Source organism: Anomaloglossus baeobatrachus, chromosome 1 (assembly GCF_048569485.1).
Source record: "Anomaloglossus baeobatrachus isolate aAnoBae1 chromosome 1, aAnoBae1.hap1, whole genome shotgun sequence".
NCBI lineage: Eukaryota > Metazoa > Chordata > Amphibia > Anura > Aromobatidae > Anomaloglossus > Anomaloglossus baeobatrachus.
Genome location: NC_134353.1, coordinates 488,372,359 through 488,389,155, shown reverse-complemented (window position 1 = coordinate 488,389,155; position 16,797 = coordinate 488,372,359). Strand labels below are relative to the sequence as shown.

The 16,797-nt window shown below is 40.5% G+C and overlaps 1 protein-coding gene across 1 annotated transcript in view; it reads right to left on the bottom strand.

Moving 5' to 3' along the window:
- PLVAP (plasmalemma vesicle associated protein) overlaps nt 1-16,797 on the bottom strand; it is a 38,783-nt gene that overhangs the window by 3,799 nt on the left and 18,187 nt on the right. Inside the window, exons 2-3 of the mRNA XM_075315478.1 lie at nt 15,644-15,710; nt 6,766-7,349 (exon numbers count right to left, since the gene is read on the bottom strand). Of these exons, the coding sequence (XP_075171593.1) occupies nt 6,766-7,349; nt 15,644-15,710 (651 nt within the window). The remainder of the gene's footprint in view (nt 1-6,765; nt 7,350-15,643; nt 15,711-16,797) is intronic.

The following is a 16,797-nucleotide window of genomic DNA, read 5'->3' as shown; positions in this document are numbered from 1 at the left end:
GATATGTTCATTGAGTTATGTAAGCTTGGAAATGCTGTATTTCTTTTTCCACATCTGTGTAGAAAGCAAAATATCTTGCACATTGTGAAATTTTGTGGAAAAGAAAAAAAGGTATAACGATATAGATAGATGAAATAAAAATTTGTTTAGATGGAGCGCTGTGAATAAATTGTAGCCTTTGGAGCTAGTAAAGTCCATTAGTTAGTGGTAGGGTGCATTCAGGCACCGGTGTAAATTGGACGAAGGTCACACCGCAAGGCTCAGATTGGCTAGGCTCTCCTGACCTGAGTAAGACAGCTTCATAGAAATATATGAAGTAATCACATTGGTGTTGGGTGAGCCGTGGCCACACTGAGAATTGAGGTCCACTCTTAGGGTCCCGTCACACGTAGCAACGCACCAACGATCCCACCAGCGATCCGACCTGGCAGGGGGATCGTTGGTGCGTCACTACATGGTCGCTGGTGAGCTGTCAATCAGGCAGATCTCACCAGCGACCGGCCACCAGCGACTCGTGTAACGATGCTGCGCTTGGTAACCAGGGTAAATATCGGGTAACTAAGCAAAGCACTTTGTTTTGTTACCCGATATTTGCCCTAGTTACCAGTGTACACCACTTACAGGCTGCCAGCGCTAGCTCCCTGTATACATAGCTAGGGTACACATCGGGTTACTAAGCAAAGCGCTAAAAAAATCCAAAAAACTATTGCAAAACATCACTTTTTTTGTATTTTTGCCACATTTGGGATTTTTTTTTCTCCTTACCACTACATCTTAAGATAAAATGAATTGTGTTTTTCAAAAGTACAACATCCTGCCAAAAACAAGCCCTCACATGGCTATTTCGATGGAAAAATAAAAATGTTATGGCTCTTGGAATAAAGTGATGAAAAACTAAAGCGCAAAAATGAAAAATCGACGTTCTTTAAAGGGGTTAAATCTGCCATTTATGGGCCAAGAGATGTGAGCCTTTTTATTCTTTTTTTTTTTTTTTATGGTCTTTCCCAAGGGCGAGGAGATCACAGTTTTTTCTGGGAGTGTGTCTTTAGGCTGCTCAGCATAATTATCCTGTGCTATAGACCATATACAGTCACATGAAAAAGTTTGGGCACCCCTATTAATGTTAACCTTTTTTTTTATAACACTTTGGGTTTTTGCAACAGCTATTTCAGTTTCATATATGTAATAACTGATGGACTGAGTAATATTTCTGGAATGAAATGAGATTTATTGTACTAACAGAAAATGTGCAATCCGCATTTAAACAAAATTTGACTGGTGCAAAAGTATGGGCACCCTTATCAATTTCTTGATTTGAACACTCCTAACTACTTTTTACTGACTTAATAAAGCACTAAATTGGTTTTGTAACATCATTGAGGTTTTAACTTCATAGGCAGGTGTATCCAATCATGAGAAAAGGTATTTAAGGTGGCCACTTGCAAGTTGTTCTCCTATTTGAATCTCCTATGAAGAGTGGCATCATGGGCTCCTCAAAACAACTCTCAAATGATCTGAAAACAAAGATTATTCAACATAGTTGTTTAGGGGAAGGATACAAACAATTGTCTCAGAGATTTAAACTGTCAGTTTCCACTGTGAGGAACATAGTAAGGAAATGGAAGAACACAGGTACAGTTCTTGTTAAGCCCAGAAGTGGCAGGCCAAGAAAAATATCAGAAAGGCAGAGAAGAAGAATGGTGAGAACAGTCAAGGACAATCCACAGACCACCTCCAAAGACCTGCAGTATCATCTTGCTGCAGATGGTGTCAATGTGCATCGGTCAACAATACAACGCACGTTGCACAAGGAGAAGCTCTATGGGAGAGTGATGCGAAATAAGCCATTTCTTCAAGCACGCCACAAACAGAGTCACCTGAGGTATGCAAAAGCACATTTGGACAAGCCAGTTACATTTTGGAAGTAGGTCCTTTGGTCATACAAAAAGGCGTTATGCATGGAGGCAAAAAAACACGGCATTCCAAGAAAAGCACTTGCCACCCACAGTAAAATTTGGTGGAGGTTCCATCATGCTTTGGGGCTGTGTGGTCAATGCTGGCAACGGGAATCTTGTTAAAGTTGAGGGTCGCATGGATTCAACTCAGTATCAGCAAATTCTTGACAATAATGTGCAGGAATCAGTGACGAAGTTGAAGTTACGCAGGGGATGGATATTTCAGCAAGACAATGATCCAAAACACCGCTCGCTCCAAATCTACTCAGGCATTCATGCAGAGGAACAATTACAATGTTCTGGAATGGCCATCCCAGTCCCCAGACCTGAATATCATTGAACATCTATGGGAGGATTTGAAGTGTGCTGTCCATGCTCGGCGACCATCGAACTTAACTGAACTGGAATTGTTTTGTAAACAGGAATGGTCAAATATACCTTCATCCAGGATCCAGGAACTCATTAAAAGCTACAGGAAGCGACTAGAGGCTGTTATTTTTGCAAAAGGAGGATCTACAAAATATTAATGTCACTTTTATGTTGAAGTGCCCATACTTTTGCACCGGTCAAATTTGTTTAAATGCGGATTGCACATTTTCTGTTAGTAAAATAAACCTCATTTCAATCCAGAAATATTACTCAGTCCATCAGTTATTAGATATATGAAACTGAAATAGCTGTTGCAAACACCAAATTGTTATAAAAAAAAAGGTTAAACATTAATAGGGGTGCCCAAACATTTTCATATGACTGTAAATTAGCCTCAAATTAAAAGGCTCATATCACTGGAACCATATGATGAATTTAAAAAAAACAGCTATGTAAAAATTGCGGAATACTTAGAGGAGCAGCTTGAATAACATAAGAGTAAAACCTATCTGCTTATGACCTGGTGGCAGCTCCTTTTTAAGTAGTTCTCCAAACTATTGCCGATGCTGTCGTACACATACCTCAGTTTTGATAGGTATCCAAATGGAAACATTGGCCCCATTTCAACAAGACGACGTTGTTTACTCTGTTGTTGGTTCTATTCTATTTGAACATTACATTTCTAATTATAGCTTATATTATAATAGAATAAAAAAAAATATCTCTGTAGAAAATAAGGCCATTAGAATATTGGTTATTTCTGTATTGTTTAATTTACTAATATAAACCTATCCACATTTAAGCTAGAGCTCTGCTTTGAATTCCCCAGAATATCTCTCATTTAACCATATCATTTTTATATATGCATAGGTTCTTTTTAATATAACTTTACAGTGTTTGGAGCTTTGTTTTCAAAGGCATGTAGTATATGTGGATTTATATATAAACATTAATTTCTTTCTTGTCTGCACTATAAACCCATGTTTTTACTTGTCGTTATATATATAAAGATTACATATATTTCTAACCTCATTTTGTGGACTGTGGTTCTTTTTTCGTTTTTTTTCTGTTATTGTTATCTAAATACTGATATGTCCATTATCCGTCATTTTGTATACCTCAGGTGACATGATATTCTATATTACATTTATTTTGATATAATTATGTACTTAATATTGGTATTTATAATACATTGTGGTACAATTTTTCTTTTGTTTCATCTGATTTATATGTAGACGATCATTTCTAGATGCCTACAAATGCCATTTTTGACTTCCCATGCACCAAAGTATTTCTGCTATAATTTATACCACCTTTGTGGGATCAATTATGATAAATTTGTCAAGCCATGCACCTAACACTCATCTTTGCCCATTTTGTAAACCGTTATTGAAATGTCTTCATTTTTGGGGTGAAAAATGCTATATGAAGTGCTCCCAGGTATGAACAAATAGCAAAATGCCAATAACCAAGAACAGCTACCTCAGCTGAGTATACAAATGTATTAGGAAAGGACAAATATATGGTTTTCTTTATGAAAGATTTGTCCCCAAACAATTTTTTTCAGATTCCTTAACACTAGAAGTCCCAGAGAGGGGTCATTTAACATTTCTACCTTTGGAACCCAGAAACGAGTCGAATGACCTGAAGGATTTTAGCTAGCATCCTATAATCATCGTCTTTTGTTCTGTAATTAAGGCCATTACTATCGCACCACAGGAGGTTGTTTTCCATTGAGTTTAGCCATTTTCTTTCTAGTTAGTTCTATTCAGTTTGGACTAAGGGCCGCTTTACACGCTACGACATCGCTAGCAATTGCTAGCGATGTCGAGCGTGATAGCACCCGCCCCCGTCGTTGTAACGATATGTGGTGAGCGCTGCCATAGCGAACATTATCGCTACGGCAGCGTCACACGCACATACCTGCTCTGCGACGTCGCTGTGACCGGCGAACCGCCTCCTTTCTAAGGGGGCGGTTCATTTAGCGTCACAGCGACGTCACAGTAGCGTCACTGAACCGCCGCCCAATAGAAAAGGAAGGGAGGAGATGAGTGGCCGGAACATGCCACCCACCTCCTTCCTTCCTCCTTTTCTGGTGGACGGAGGTAAGGAGATGTTTGTCGTTCCAGCGGTGTCACACATAGCGATGTGTGCTGCCGCATAAACGACAAAGAACATCGTTACTGCAGCAGCAACAATAATTGGGAATAGGGGGGCATGTCACCGATGAGCGATTTTGAACGTTTTTGCGACAACTCAAAATCGCTCATAGGTGTCACACACAACGACATCGCTAAAGCGGCCGGATGTGCATCACAAATTCCGTGACCCCAACGAGATCGCATTAGCGATCTCGTAGCGTGTAAGGCCACCTTAATGGTCATTTGACCCTCTTTCGGGACTTCAGGGGGGGATCGAAATTTCTGGGACTTCTAGTGTTAAAGGGAGTCTGTTAGTAGGATCAACCCTCCTAAACCATCTATATTGACATGTAAGTCATAGGAATCTGAATAAAATGATATTTGTGATCCGATGTCTTATTCCTGATAAATCCAAATTTTTTCTCAATAAGTAAATGAGATGTTAAGATCTTTGGGCTGGACACAGATCTCCTTGAGAATTGATAGCTTATTGTAAATGAAGGACGGCGGTACCAATGTGAGACATGTAATGACTGACAGTCTGCTCTCCTGATCTACATGTGTCACACTGGTAACACCCCCTTTTATTTCAACAAAGCTCTGGAGGCAGATTCTCATGTAGGCCCATAGATCTTAACAGCTCATTTACATATAAGAAAAACATGGATTTATCTGAATTAAGACATGAGAGCACAGATATCAAGGTATCAGTTTATTCAACTTCCTATAACTTATTTACCTATATGGATGCCTTATGAGGATTAATTTTATTGACAAATTCCCTTTAAGTTTTATAACACATGAATGTAAAATGATTAGCATTTGCTATTAATATCAGATTGGTGAGCATCGTACTTTCAGCACCCAGGATGCTCAGCTGTTTGTAGGGGTTTCAGAGATCGTACCAGCATTAAAGGGAATATGACAAGTCACCCATGTGATCAGGGCCACCAGCAGTTGTGTCTACCTATCTAAATTCCTTAACAGTCCCTTCATTACAATGGACACAAACAGACCTTTAGAAAATGAGTTTGTAAAGCCTGTTTATGATATGCAAATTAACCCTTTGATTAGATGATGGGGCGTTAGTTCCCCTGACTTGTCGGCGCACTTAGCATGTTATCATTCCCCTGTGGGTGCGATAACATGACTTAAGGTACCGTCACACTAAGCGATGCTCCAGCGATCCCACCAGCAACCTGACCTGGCAGGGATCGCTGGAGCATCACTACACGGGTTGCTGGTGAGCTTGTCACACAGGCAGATCTCACCAGCAACCAGTGACCAGCCCCCAGCCAGCAGCGACGCATGGAAGCGATGCTGCGCTTGGTAATTAAGGTAAATATCGGGTAACCAACCAGATATTCACCTTTGTTACCTGCACACACCGCTTAGCGCTGGCTCCCTGCACTCCTAGCCAGAGTACACATCGGGTTAATTACCCGATGTGTACTCCATCTACGTGTGCAGGGAGCAGGGAGCCGGCACTGACAGCGTGAGAGCGGCAGACGCTGTTAACGAAGGTAAATATCGGGTAACCAAGGAAAGGGCTTCTTGGTTACCCGATGTTTACCTTGGTTACCAGCGTCCGCAGAAGCCGGCTCCTGCTCACTGCACATTTAGTTGTTGCTCTGTCGCTGTCACACACAGCAATGTGCGCTTCACAGCGGGAGAGCAACAACTAAAAAATGGTCCAGGACATTCAGCAACAACCAGCGACCTCACAGCAGGGGCCAGGTTGTTGCTGGATGTCACACACAACAACATCGCTAGCAACATCGCTGTTACATCACAAAAGTCGTGCCTCAGCAGCGATGTTGCTAGCGATGTTGCTTAGTGTGACGGTACCACTGGAAGAACCGGTGTCATTACCAATGCTACACAAATAACATGCAAGTTTGTGGCTCTGAGCCTCTAAAGCCGGGTGTACGTGTCCCCGCTTCAGAAAGGCGCCCTGCACATGATCAATTAATGTTTTTCATTGATTCCTCTATTTATCGGCACACCAACTACAAAAGTAGCAGCAATGCAATGTATGGTTGTCCCATTAATGAAACAGTGCTGCGTTACGCTGCTCTGCTGCAACTACATAATCTGCATGCCGGTACATGGAGCAATGTAACAACCTTACTAATTAGCCCATCGATCCCATCAATAGTCTAATCATGGAAAAATGTTTGTATACATTTTTTAGATGGATGTGTTTGTGGAAGAAATATGACCATGTAATACTAAGTAATCAGTGGAGCAAATGGAAAATGATGTAGATGCAGTTACCACCCACATTAGATGCCACCCACCTGTACCCTACGACAGGTCTCCAGTTCTTCTTCCTTTTTCCGATATCTTAAATAAGTAGCGGAAAGTTCTTCCTTTTTGTCAGACAACTGCTTTCCCAATTCTCCTTTCTCTTTGGACAGATTAGTATTCTCAGCAATTGCAACCAACTTTTCTTGGCTGCATTTCTGAATATTATCGCTCAGTCGGTCTTTTTCCGTCTTCAGCTGACTGTTCTCCAGCATGACATTGCCCACATCTTGCTTCATCCTGTTTAAGGTTATGTCTATATTATTTTTAATTTCACTGTCAATGTGCCAGCACTTTGAATACTGGATAGGTTCATTGGAGCTGATCAGGCTAGAGATGCGATTTCTCATACGCTCTAGTTCATTATCAAACTTCTGATTAATACTTGTACAAACAGCTTGTAATACTTTTGTTTGTGTTTGCAGGTCCTTCTTCTCATCGTGAAGTCTTTCCTTTTCAGAAAGGGCTTCAAGGAGTTTGACTGTAAGTGTGGAATTCCTCTGCTCGCAGTTCTCCTTTAACCTGTCATGGTCCCTCTGAAGAATGAAACTTTCATATCTTAATTGAAGTGTATCAACTGTCCATAAAAAATAAAACAACAAAAAAAACAATTAGATAGAAGCTAATGTAAATTGTAACAATTCAAGTCAAATAATAATATTCTTTTTGCCACAGTAATCCCAGTATTTGGTCATTGTTGTGTCCCACGTTTACCATGCGCTGTTGCTATTTTAGTAGAGTTCCAGTATAACAACTTACCATATGTGCCCTAAATCTGTGGTCTCCTACTTGTGATTCTGCAGCTGGTGAAAACCCTCAAGTCCCAGCATGTCAAAGCAATCAATGACTATCTGGGCAAGCTAGAAGTCATCCTTTTGCAAAATCTTGAGAACCACAAGTTGAAGACTCCTGCCTTAAAATATGTTTCATGAAGCATTTACACATGACAGCCATGGTGGCCTTCTTATTGCATTGGATTGTCACTAGGGATGATCGAATACCTCAAATATTCTGCTTCGCGAATATTTCCGAATAGGTTGCCGCTATTCGACTATTCGTGAATATTCGATGCACAATGTATGTCTATGGGAAACCCAAATAACTATTCGGAACTATTCGGGCTTCCCATAGACTTACATTGCGCATCGAATATTCGCATAGCGGTGACCTATTCGTCGGATATTCGCGAAGCTGAATATTTGAGGTATTCAATCTATACTACTGCATGGGAAGATGATTGCACAAAGCGAGCCAGCTATATTAATTGGTTCTCATTATTTAAAGGGGTTGTACGGTCTAAAATGACAAGTCTGCAGTCACTTTATGTGTGATTCTCTGGTATTGGCAATCATGAGTAATGGACATGCATACTCCGGCCAGAATTTGAATAGACTGTTTCCAGTGTGCTCAACCCAATGCACACAATGTGAGGATTCTCAATCTGCAGTCACATATGAAGAGTAAGGGCGGCTTTGCACGTTGCAACATCGCACATGCGATATCGGTGGGGTCAAATCGAAAGTGACACACATCCGGCGTCACTTTCGATATCGTAGTGTGTAAATCCTAGATGATACGATTAACGAGCGCAAAAGCGTCGTTATCGTATCATCGGTGTAGGCTCCGACTTTTTCAAAATTACGCTGCCGCGACAGGTACGATGTTATTCCTGGTTCCTGCGGTAGCACACATCGCTGTGTGTGAAGCCGCAGGAGCGAGGAACATCACCTTACCTGCCGCCGGCAGCTATACGGAAGGAAGAAGGTGGGCCGGATGTTTACATCCTGCTCATCTCCGCCCCTCCGCTTTGATTGGCCGCCTGCCGTGTGACGTCGCTCTGACGTTGTACGACTCGCCCCCCTTAGGAAGGAGGCGGGACGCCGGCCAGAGCGACGTCGCAGGACAGGTGAGTGTATGTGAAGCTGGCGTAGCGATAATGTTCGCTACGCCAGGAATCACAAGATATCACTGCTGCGACAGAGGCGGGGACTATTGCATGCGACATCGCGATGTCGCAACGTGCAAAGCCCGCCTAACTGCAGACTTGTTGTTTTAGACTAGACAATCCCTTTAAATATATAATCATGGCCACCTGGTTATTATATTGGGTATTAAACCATTACAACAGTGCCGAGAATGTAAAGCACTTGCCATTAAAGGGGTATTCCCATCTCCAAGATCCTATCCCAATATGTAGTAGGTGTAGTAATAATAATAGTAATAATAATAATAATAATAATACTTGCAAATATCTCCAATTAGAAATGTAGAATAGCTCTTCTGATTCACTTATCTGATGGTCAGGACATTGCAGGACCTTAGGTACCTATGGTTATGATCGCTAGCAACTAACTGGCTGTGATTATATGTGTGGTTGTATATATGGATACCTATGGTCTTACAATGACCTGAACATGAGGTAATGACATAGCTAATCAGAAGAACTAAACTTCATTTCTAATTGGAGATATTTGCGATAGTATATAATATAACAAATACCTCCAATTAGAAATGAAGTATAGTTCTTCTGATTCATATTTATTATTATTATTATTATTATTATTATTATTATTATTAGTAGTAGTAGTAGTATTAGTATTAGAACTAGTACATATTAGGTAATAATAATATTAGGTAATAATAGGTCCTCAATTGCTTCTCCCTGCCTGCTCCCCTAGACTGACAGATCTCTTCTTATATACCCATGTAGGGTGAAAACTGTCAATGCAGGGTAGCGGGAGGGAGAAGCCGTCTGGGATTCGCCTGTCTGACTGTTCTGCAGAGCGGCTCAGTCCCTAGCGGCTATTAAAAGTGTGATTTTCTCAGAGTGAAACATGCTTGGCTAAGTTCATACAGCCAGTTTCTGATACATGCAGCCCGGGGATTGGGCAACATACTGTATATCAAATGGCAGGTTCTCTTTAAAAGTCTATTATTGGTTCTAAAAAATATCCAATTTATATTTGATCCCAAAATGCATTATTTAGTCACAAATTGTGGTATTAATGTTACACTGTAAAAAGGAATGTCAGTCAATAGGGATGCAGTAAATCCACAAATCTATAAGTTGCCTAAAGATATTTATAACCAGCAATGATTGCATAAAGCCTATGACAGATCAAAAGCAAAGGATGCACGTTCTGCTACTGTATAATTGTATGATTAGGTCATATAATTGCTGCCAATACTAAGTAAAAGTATGGTGGTATTATTTAAAGGGATCTATCACCAGGTTTTTGCAATTTTATCTGAGAGCAGCATAATGTGAGGGCAGTGATCCTGATTACAGGGATGTGTCACTTATTAGACTGTGTGCTGTAGTTCCAATATAATCAGTGTTTTATCAGCATGCAGGAAATTATCACTAGAGGTCTGACATGCATGTCAGCCAAGCTAATCTGTGTAACCACACCCCCACGACTGATTGGTAGCTTGCTGATTATTTACAGTGTAGACAGGAAGCTGCCAGTCAGGTATATGGGTAGTGCTATGCAAAGCTCAGAAGTCTTAGCTCTGCTACATTAGATAAAACAGGTATTGTATCAAAACTATACCAAGCAGTTCAATAAGTGATACAGATCTCTGTAGAACTGTAAAAGCATTTGGAGTATGCGAAACGGCTGTTGTCTGTGCGCCCTGCATCGTTGCCATGCAGTCCTGCCTTGAGCAACCAGATAGAAATAAATTATTTTTTTAAAAAAAGGAAGCAAAATGGGGATTAAAGCAGGACATTATACTTACCGAGTTTCCGCATGCCTGTCACACTGTTTCCAAGTCGCTCATTAAATGACATGCATATTTACTGCCTACCCAGCCTACCCTCTCTGACAGTGACTGTGATTGGTTGCAGTCAGCCTGCCAGCATGCCGACATCTCTAATTCGTTGCCCTCACACTAGCTGTCTGGGTTCCCAAAGTAGAGTGTAGAAATTAATAAATAAGTGGAAAAAATGGGCCCCCGTATTTTGATACCCAGCTGGAGGCTGCAGCCCTCTGGTGTGTGCATTATCTTGGCTATGTATCAAAATACAAGGGACCCCACTTGTTTTTTTAAAATTATTTAAAGTAATCATTTTTAAAAGCAGTGTTTGATCCCCTCTAATTTTGATATCCAGCCAAGATAAAGCAGACAGCTGGGGGCTGGTATTCTCAGGCTGGGGAGGCCCATGGTTATTGCAGAAATTTGTTTTTCCATCTATGGCTAATTACATGAATGAATTACAAGGCTTCTCCTATACTTTACAATGTTAAAGCAAAACCCCTGTTATGCTCACCCTCCGGCGCCTTCATCTTCTATCTCCTCCACGTCTGTCGGACTCCAGTAATTTGTGACTTGCTGGTAGCTGCACTTGTTTCATGAAGTGCATCGGAGGTCACAAATCAAGACAACCAGGGCATAATATTCGCGACCAGGGGTGGCATGGACCCGCTGATGCCAGCGCATATTTCAACTTGATGTGCGTCCTTTAACACACATTCAATTGAAGTGCATTGCTGCACAAAGACCTTATGGGTCTCTGCAGAGTACAACAAGCTGCTTGCCAATCAGAGGCCATCAGCTCACTGAACGCTGAAGTCAGTTTCCAGTTTCAGAAAAGGATGCAGCGCAATGTGGGTGCCAGGGAAAGTGAATATAATTGTTCTTGTTTGTATTAAAAAACAGCAGCAGAATGGGAGGAATATACACCAGAATGAGGGACATGTATACCAGGATGGGCCCAGGATGGGGGACATACATACCAGAATGGGGAACATACAGTATATAACAGGGTAGGCCGAGGATGGAGGACATATATACCAGGATGGGCAACATATATACTAGAATGGAGGACATATATATCAGGATGGGCCTTGTATGGGGAACATATATACCAGAATGGAAGACACATATACCAGGATAGGCCCAACATGGGGAAAATTTATACCAGGATGGACCCAGGATTGGATACACATAAAGCAGGATGGTGGAAATCTAGGATATATCAAGATGAGGAACATATACACCAGGGTGGTCCCAGGCTGGGAACAGATATGCCAGGATGCAGTATGTATATACCAGGAGTGACAACAGATGGGGAGCATATATACCAGGATGGGTCCAGTATGCGGAACATATATATCAGAATGAGGGACAAATATACTATAATGGTCCCAGGATGGGGAACATATACACTAGGATGGGTAACATATATGCCAGGGTGGGCACATGACGGATGGCATATTTACCAGGATAGGCCACATATATTCCAGGAAAAGCCACATACACTGATGAGTAGTGATGGGTGAATATAAACTATTTGTGTTCAGACAATGCTTACCAAATACCGAATACTATTCTAGTATTTGTCACGACAAAAAAAATGCTCAAGTTCCCCATTGACTTACATTAGGTTCGATATTCATGACAAATACCTGAATAGTAGTTTGGGATTCATTACAAAATTTACTTTTGACTTTCAGGCTCCATACAGTGAAGAAAATAATTATTTGATCCCTTTCTGATTTTGTAAGTTTGCCCACTGACAAAGACATTACCTGCATTAAAGACAGTTGACTTAAATTGTTACCTGTATAAAATACTCATGTCCACACACTCAATTAATCAGTCAAACTCTAACCTCTACAAATGGGCAAGACCAAAGAGCTTTCTAAGGATGTCAGGGATAAGATCATAGACCTGCACAAGGCTGGAATTGGCTACAAAACCATAAGTAAAACGCTGGGTGAGAAGGAACCAACTGTTGGTGCAATAGTAAGAAAATGGAAGAAATACAAAATGAGTGTCAAGCGACATTGATCTGGGCTCCATGCAAAATCTCACCTTGTGAAGGTATGCAGGATCATGATAAAGGGGAGAGATCAGCCTAAAACTACATGGAGGGAACTTGTTAATGATCTCAAGGCAGCTGGGACCATTGTCACCAAGAAAACCATTCGTAACACATTACGCTGTAATGGCTTAAAATCCTACAGTGCCCGAACGTCCCACTACTCAAGAAGGCACATGTGCAGGCCTGTCTGAAGTTTGCCAATGAACACCTGGATGATTATGAGAGTGATTGGAAGAAGGTGCTTTGTTCAGATGAGAGAAAAATTGAGCTCTTTGGCCTCAACTCAACTCGCCATGTTTGGAGGAAGAGAAATGCTGCCTATGACCCAAAGAACACCATCCCACTGTCAATCATGGAGGTGGAAACATTATGTTTTGGGGGTCTTTCTCTGCTAAGGGCACAGGACGATTTTACCGCATCAATAGGACAATGGATGCAGCCATGTACCGTAAAATCCTGAGTGACAACCTCCTTCCTTCCACCAAGACATTAAAAATAGGTGGTGGTTACGTCCTCCAGCATAACAGTGACTCAAAACATGCAGCCGAGTCAACAAAGGAGTGGCTCAAAGAGAAGCCCATTATGGTCATGGAGTGGCCTAGCCAGTCTCCAGACCTTAATCCTATAGAAAACATATGGAGGGAGCTGAAGCTTTGAGTTGCCAAGCGACAGCATGAAAATCTTAATGATTTAGAGATGATCTGAAAAGAAGAATGGACTAAAATTCCTTCTGGCATGTGTGCAAACCTCATCATCAGCTATAAAAAATGCAGGACTGTTGTGCTTGCCAACAAGGGTTTTGCCACCAAGTATTAAGTCTTGTTTGCCAGAGGGATCAAATACTTTGGTCTCTCTTCAAAATGCAAATAAACTAATACAATTTATACAATGTGATTTTCTGGATTTTATTTGGGATATTCTATCTCTCAGTGTTAAAATTAACTTACCCTTAAAATTATAGATTGTTCATGTCTTTGTAAGTGGGTAAACTTACAAAATCAGCAAGGGATCAAATGATTATTTTCTTCACTGTATCTCACTATTCACTACATCTTCGAATATGAGACGGCCTTAATTTTATAGACAATCATCTTGGCCATCTCATACATAAATTTGACTTGCAACTATTTAGCATATGACTAGTTAAGCAGATTCTGGTCATGTCACTGCATTGTTACTGTTTTGCTCCTAAAACTCAAAAAATTAAATTTGTATTATTTTATTAGTATTTTGCAAATCCACCTTTGGCTTTCAACACGGACTGAATCCTTCACCAGATTCAAGCATGTCTCGACCGAAATCTCATCCCAGGTTTCTTCTACATGTTCCCAATGTTTGTGCATACTGGTCGACTCACTTGGGAGTGTATACAGCATTGTCTTCAACTCTACTCACTAGTGGGGGCCACTGCATTTCTTTGGCAATCTTGGCATATGCTTTAGACCGTTGTCCTGCTGGAACAGTATGTCATCCTTTTTATACCCATAGAACTCTAGTATGCAAAGTAACTCTCTTGTAGGATGCTCACATATAGCTCAGCATTGAGACCACTAGCAATCCTGGTCAAGTATTCAATATCTTTGGCTGTCAAACAACCACATATCAGGCTTTCTCTCCCAAACTTGACAGCTCCTTTAATTTCTCAATCTGTTAGCCCCTTTTTCTCTTGTCTCTTCCAGACTCATGTGCACTCATCAGAGCCTAGTCTGTTTGGCTTTATTTTCATCTTTCCAAATCGCCCATTTCCAATGTTTTACTGTCCAATGTTCATACTTTTTTACAAACTCAAGCATATTCTTCTTATGATGATATTGTAGTCGAGTCTTCACCATTTTTTCAGGCCACCATTCAAGATTTTCGTAACATGCATCGCGTGGTTGGCTTTTAACTGGATGGACGAACTTCATGTTGTATTCTTTCAAACGTCATGGCACTCATGTTGCAGTTTGGCAATTTTCTTGGCCGAGAGAGTGCTATCAATGAGCTGGATGATGCTGTTCCTCTTTTCTTGGGAAATCTTCAGGTTGATCCTTAATTCAAAGCAGTGACCTTCACTTGGAAATCATCCTAAGAACATTCCGAGTTATTAGGGAATTTGAGAACAGGTTGTAATTTGTAGTATACAGGAAGGTTTTCCACCATCAGGACCAAAACAGTAACAATGCAGTCACAATGAAAATGTGAAAATGATATTTACAATTACAGATATTTGTATTTCCTCTCAACCTGTATAGCAACATGATACTGATGGAAATGCAAATTCTCAATATATTTGAGTTTTGGATTAGATTTTTCCCCTTTTTCTTTAACCATTTCTGATACTTAGCACTGCATTTTGATAAACTTGTGTTTGTCCAATATAATTAAATTAAATTTAACATAGTTCAGATTTACAGATGCTTAGGTAACCAAAATAAAACTGATAGAAAAGACATCCTAGGGGCTTTAAATGGTTGTTCCCATGATTGCTATTCAGGAGGAGCATACTGCGTTAAAGCCTACGGTGGCGGCCTACTGATGGCTGAGATTCAGGAACAGTCCTGCTCTTGCATTTTTGTGCCGCTGGAGTGATCTGTGCATTCTCGGGTGCTGCGAGCATATGCCTATGCTGCAATGAAGCAATATAGTCACTGGGCTCTAGCTATCCTGGCTAGTCTTCGAGCAGCACTTCCAAGCAATATTGGGAAGAGACAGCAGCACTGGCCTGTAACCTCATCAACTTTACCGCAAGATATATGCTCTTTCGTAAACATTGTAACTCTGAATTGAAAACATAGTTTGAAGAGTCTCTAGGGAGAAGCAAGACTAGTCCCGCGTTGTCCCTGCCTGGGTCTTCCAGCACCACTTTAGCTAATTGACAGGTCTCACCGGAGCATTTTAGAGAAAAAAAAATCCCTTGCTGCAATTGTGCCACCCTGCATGTTCCCCGATGTGAATAACCCTTTATTTGATTAAATAAATATATATATATATATATATATATATATATATATGCACAATTTCCCCTTTTAAAAGATGTCTAATGTGACACGATTTCTTACTTTTGTAGGTTGCGTTGCAGCGGTCTAGTGCGCTTTGGTAGCCTTTACACGCATCTGAAACTGGAAGCTAAAAAGAAAAATATCTTGTGAATGTCAATATTTATGGATAAGCTTTTTATAAAAAAAATAATAAAAAAAATTTCAGCAGTAACATTTTGTGATATTTTTATATAAATTATATTCTATTATCAGGATGATCTACTTGACAAACATAAGCATAAAATTAAATGTATCAAACCTATCACAGGAGAAAAGCAGAGTCTACAGTAAAGAGGATGTCCAGCAAAAACAAGTTAACTTTTAGTAGAAGAGATGATGTGTGTATATACCACCATTGGGTCTCAATCGGCAGAAGAGGGTACTTTTACCCCTGACAGAGAATATTTATCCCAGTTAAAAGATGGCGCAAAGCTTTGGACACCCGCCTGCTCCATTCATTCTTTCTAGGCAGGAAAAGTTGAACACAGTGATTGCAATCCCCATAGGGAATGAATGGAGTGCAAGTTGAAGATGTGCAATGCCGCTCTATTCTAACAGGGATAGAAGTTCTGGGTGATGCCATTCAGTTAAGGTTCCAGTGTTTGGACCCACCAATCAAACTAACGATAGGTACTAACTTGTGATCACTGGACAATCCCTTTAAGCCCACAAGCTCAAACAATTGCTTTGGTGCAAAGTAAAAAAATTTTCTACTTCATGATGACTGTCATAATGGGACTTCAGTAACGTCCACACTACTATAAATGCTAATTAATATAGCACTTTATAAGCAACCAACAAGGCATGTAATTAAAAGGTTAACATAATACAACTTGGTATAAATGGTTCTGTCCAATTGTTTTTTTTAGAATGGTTGTCTAGGAATTGACTTTCGGCACATACTAAACAGGTAAGTTATCAATGAGCCATCGGTGGTCCCAATCTTGACTTCAACTGTTAAAATGGATATGAACAAACACTACATTTAGGTTATAGAAGCTCAATAGTGATAGCATGCCACAAATGTGAGACCACCTGTCTATTGGGAGTTAGGACTTGTTCAGCATGGCCATAATATTTATGATGACCTAATCCTGAGGGATTCATTTGTGTAGAACGAATGCTTACTGGTGTTTACATAGGATCCCCAACTGCTAGTTAGAAATGTCATGACA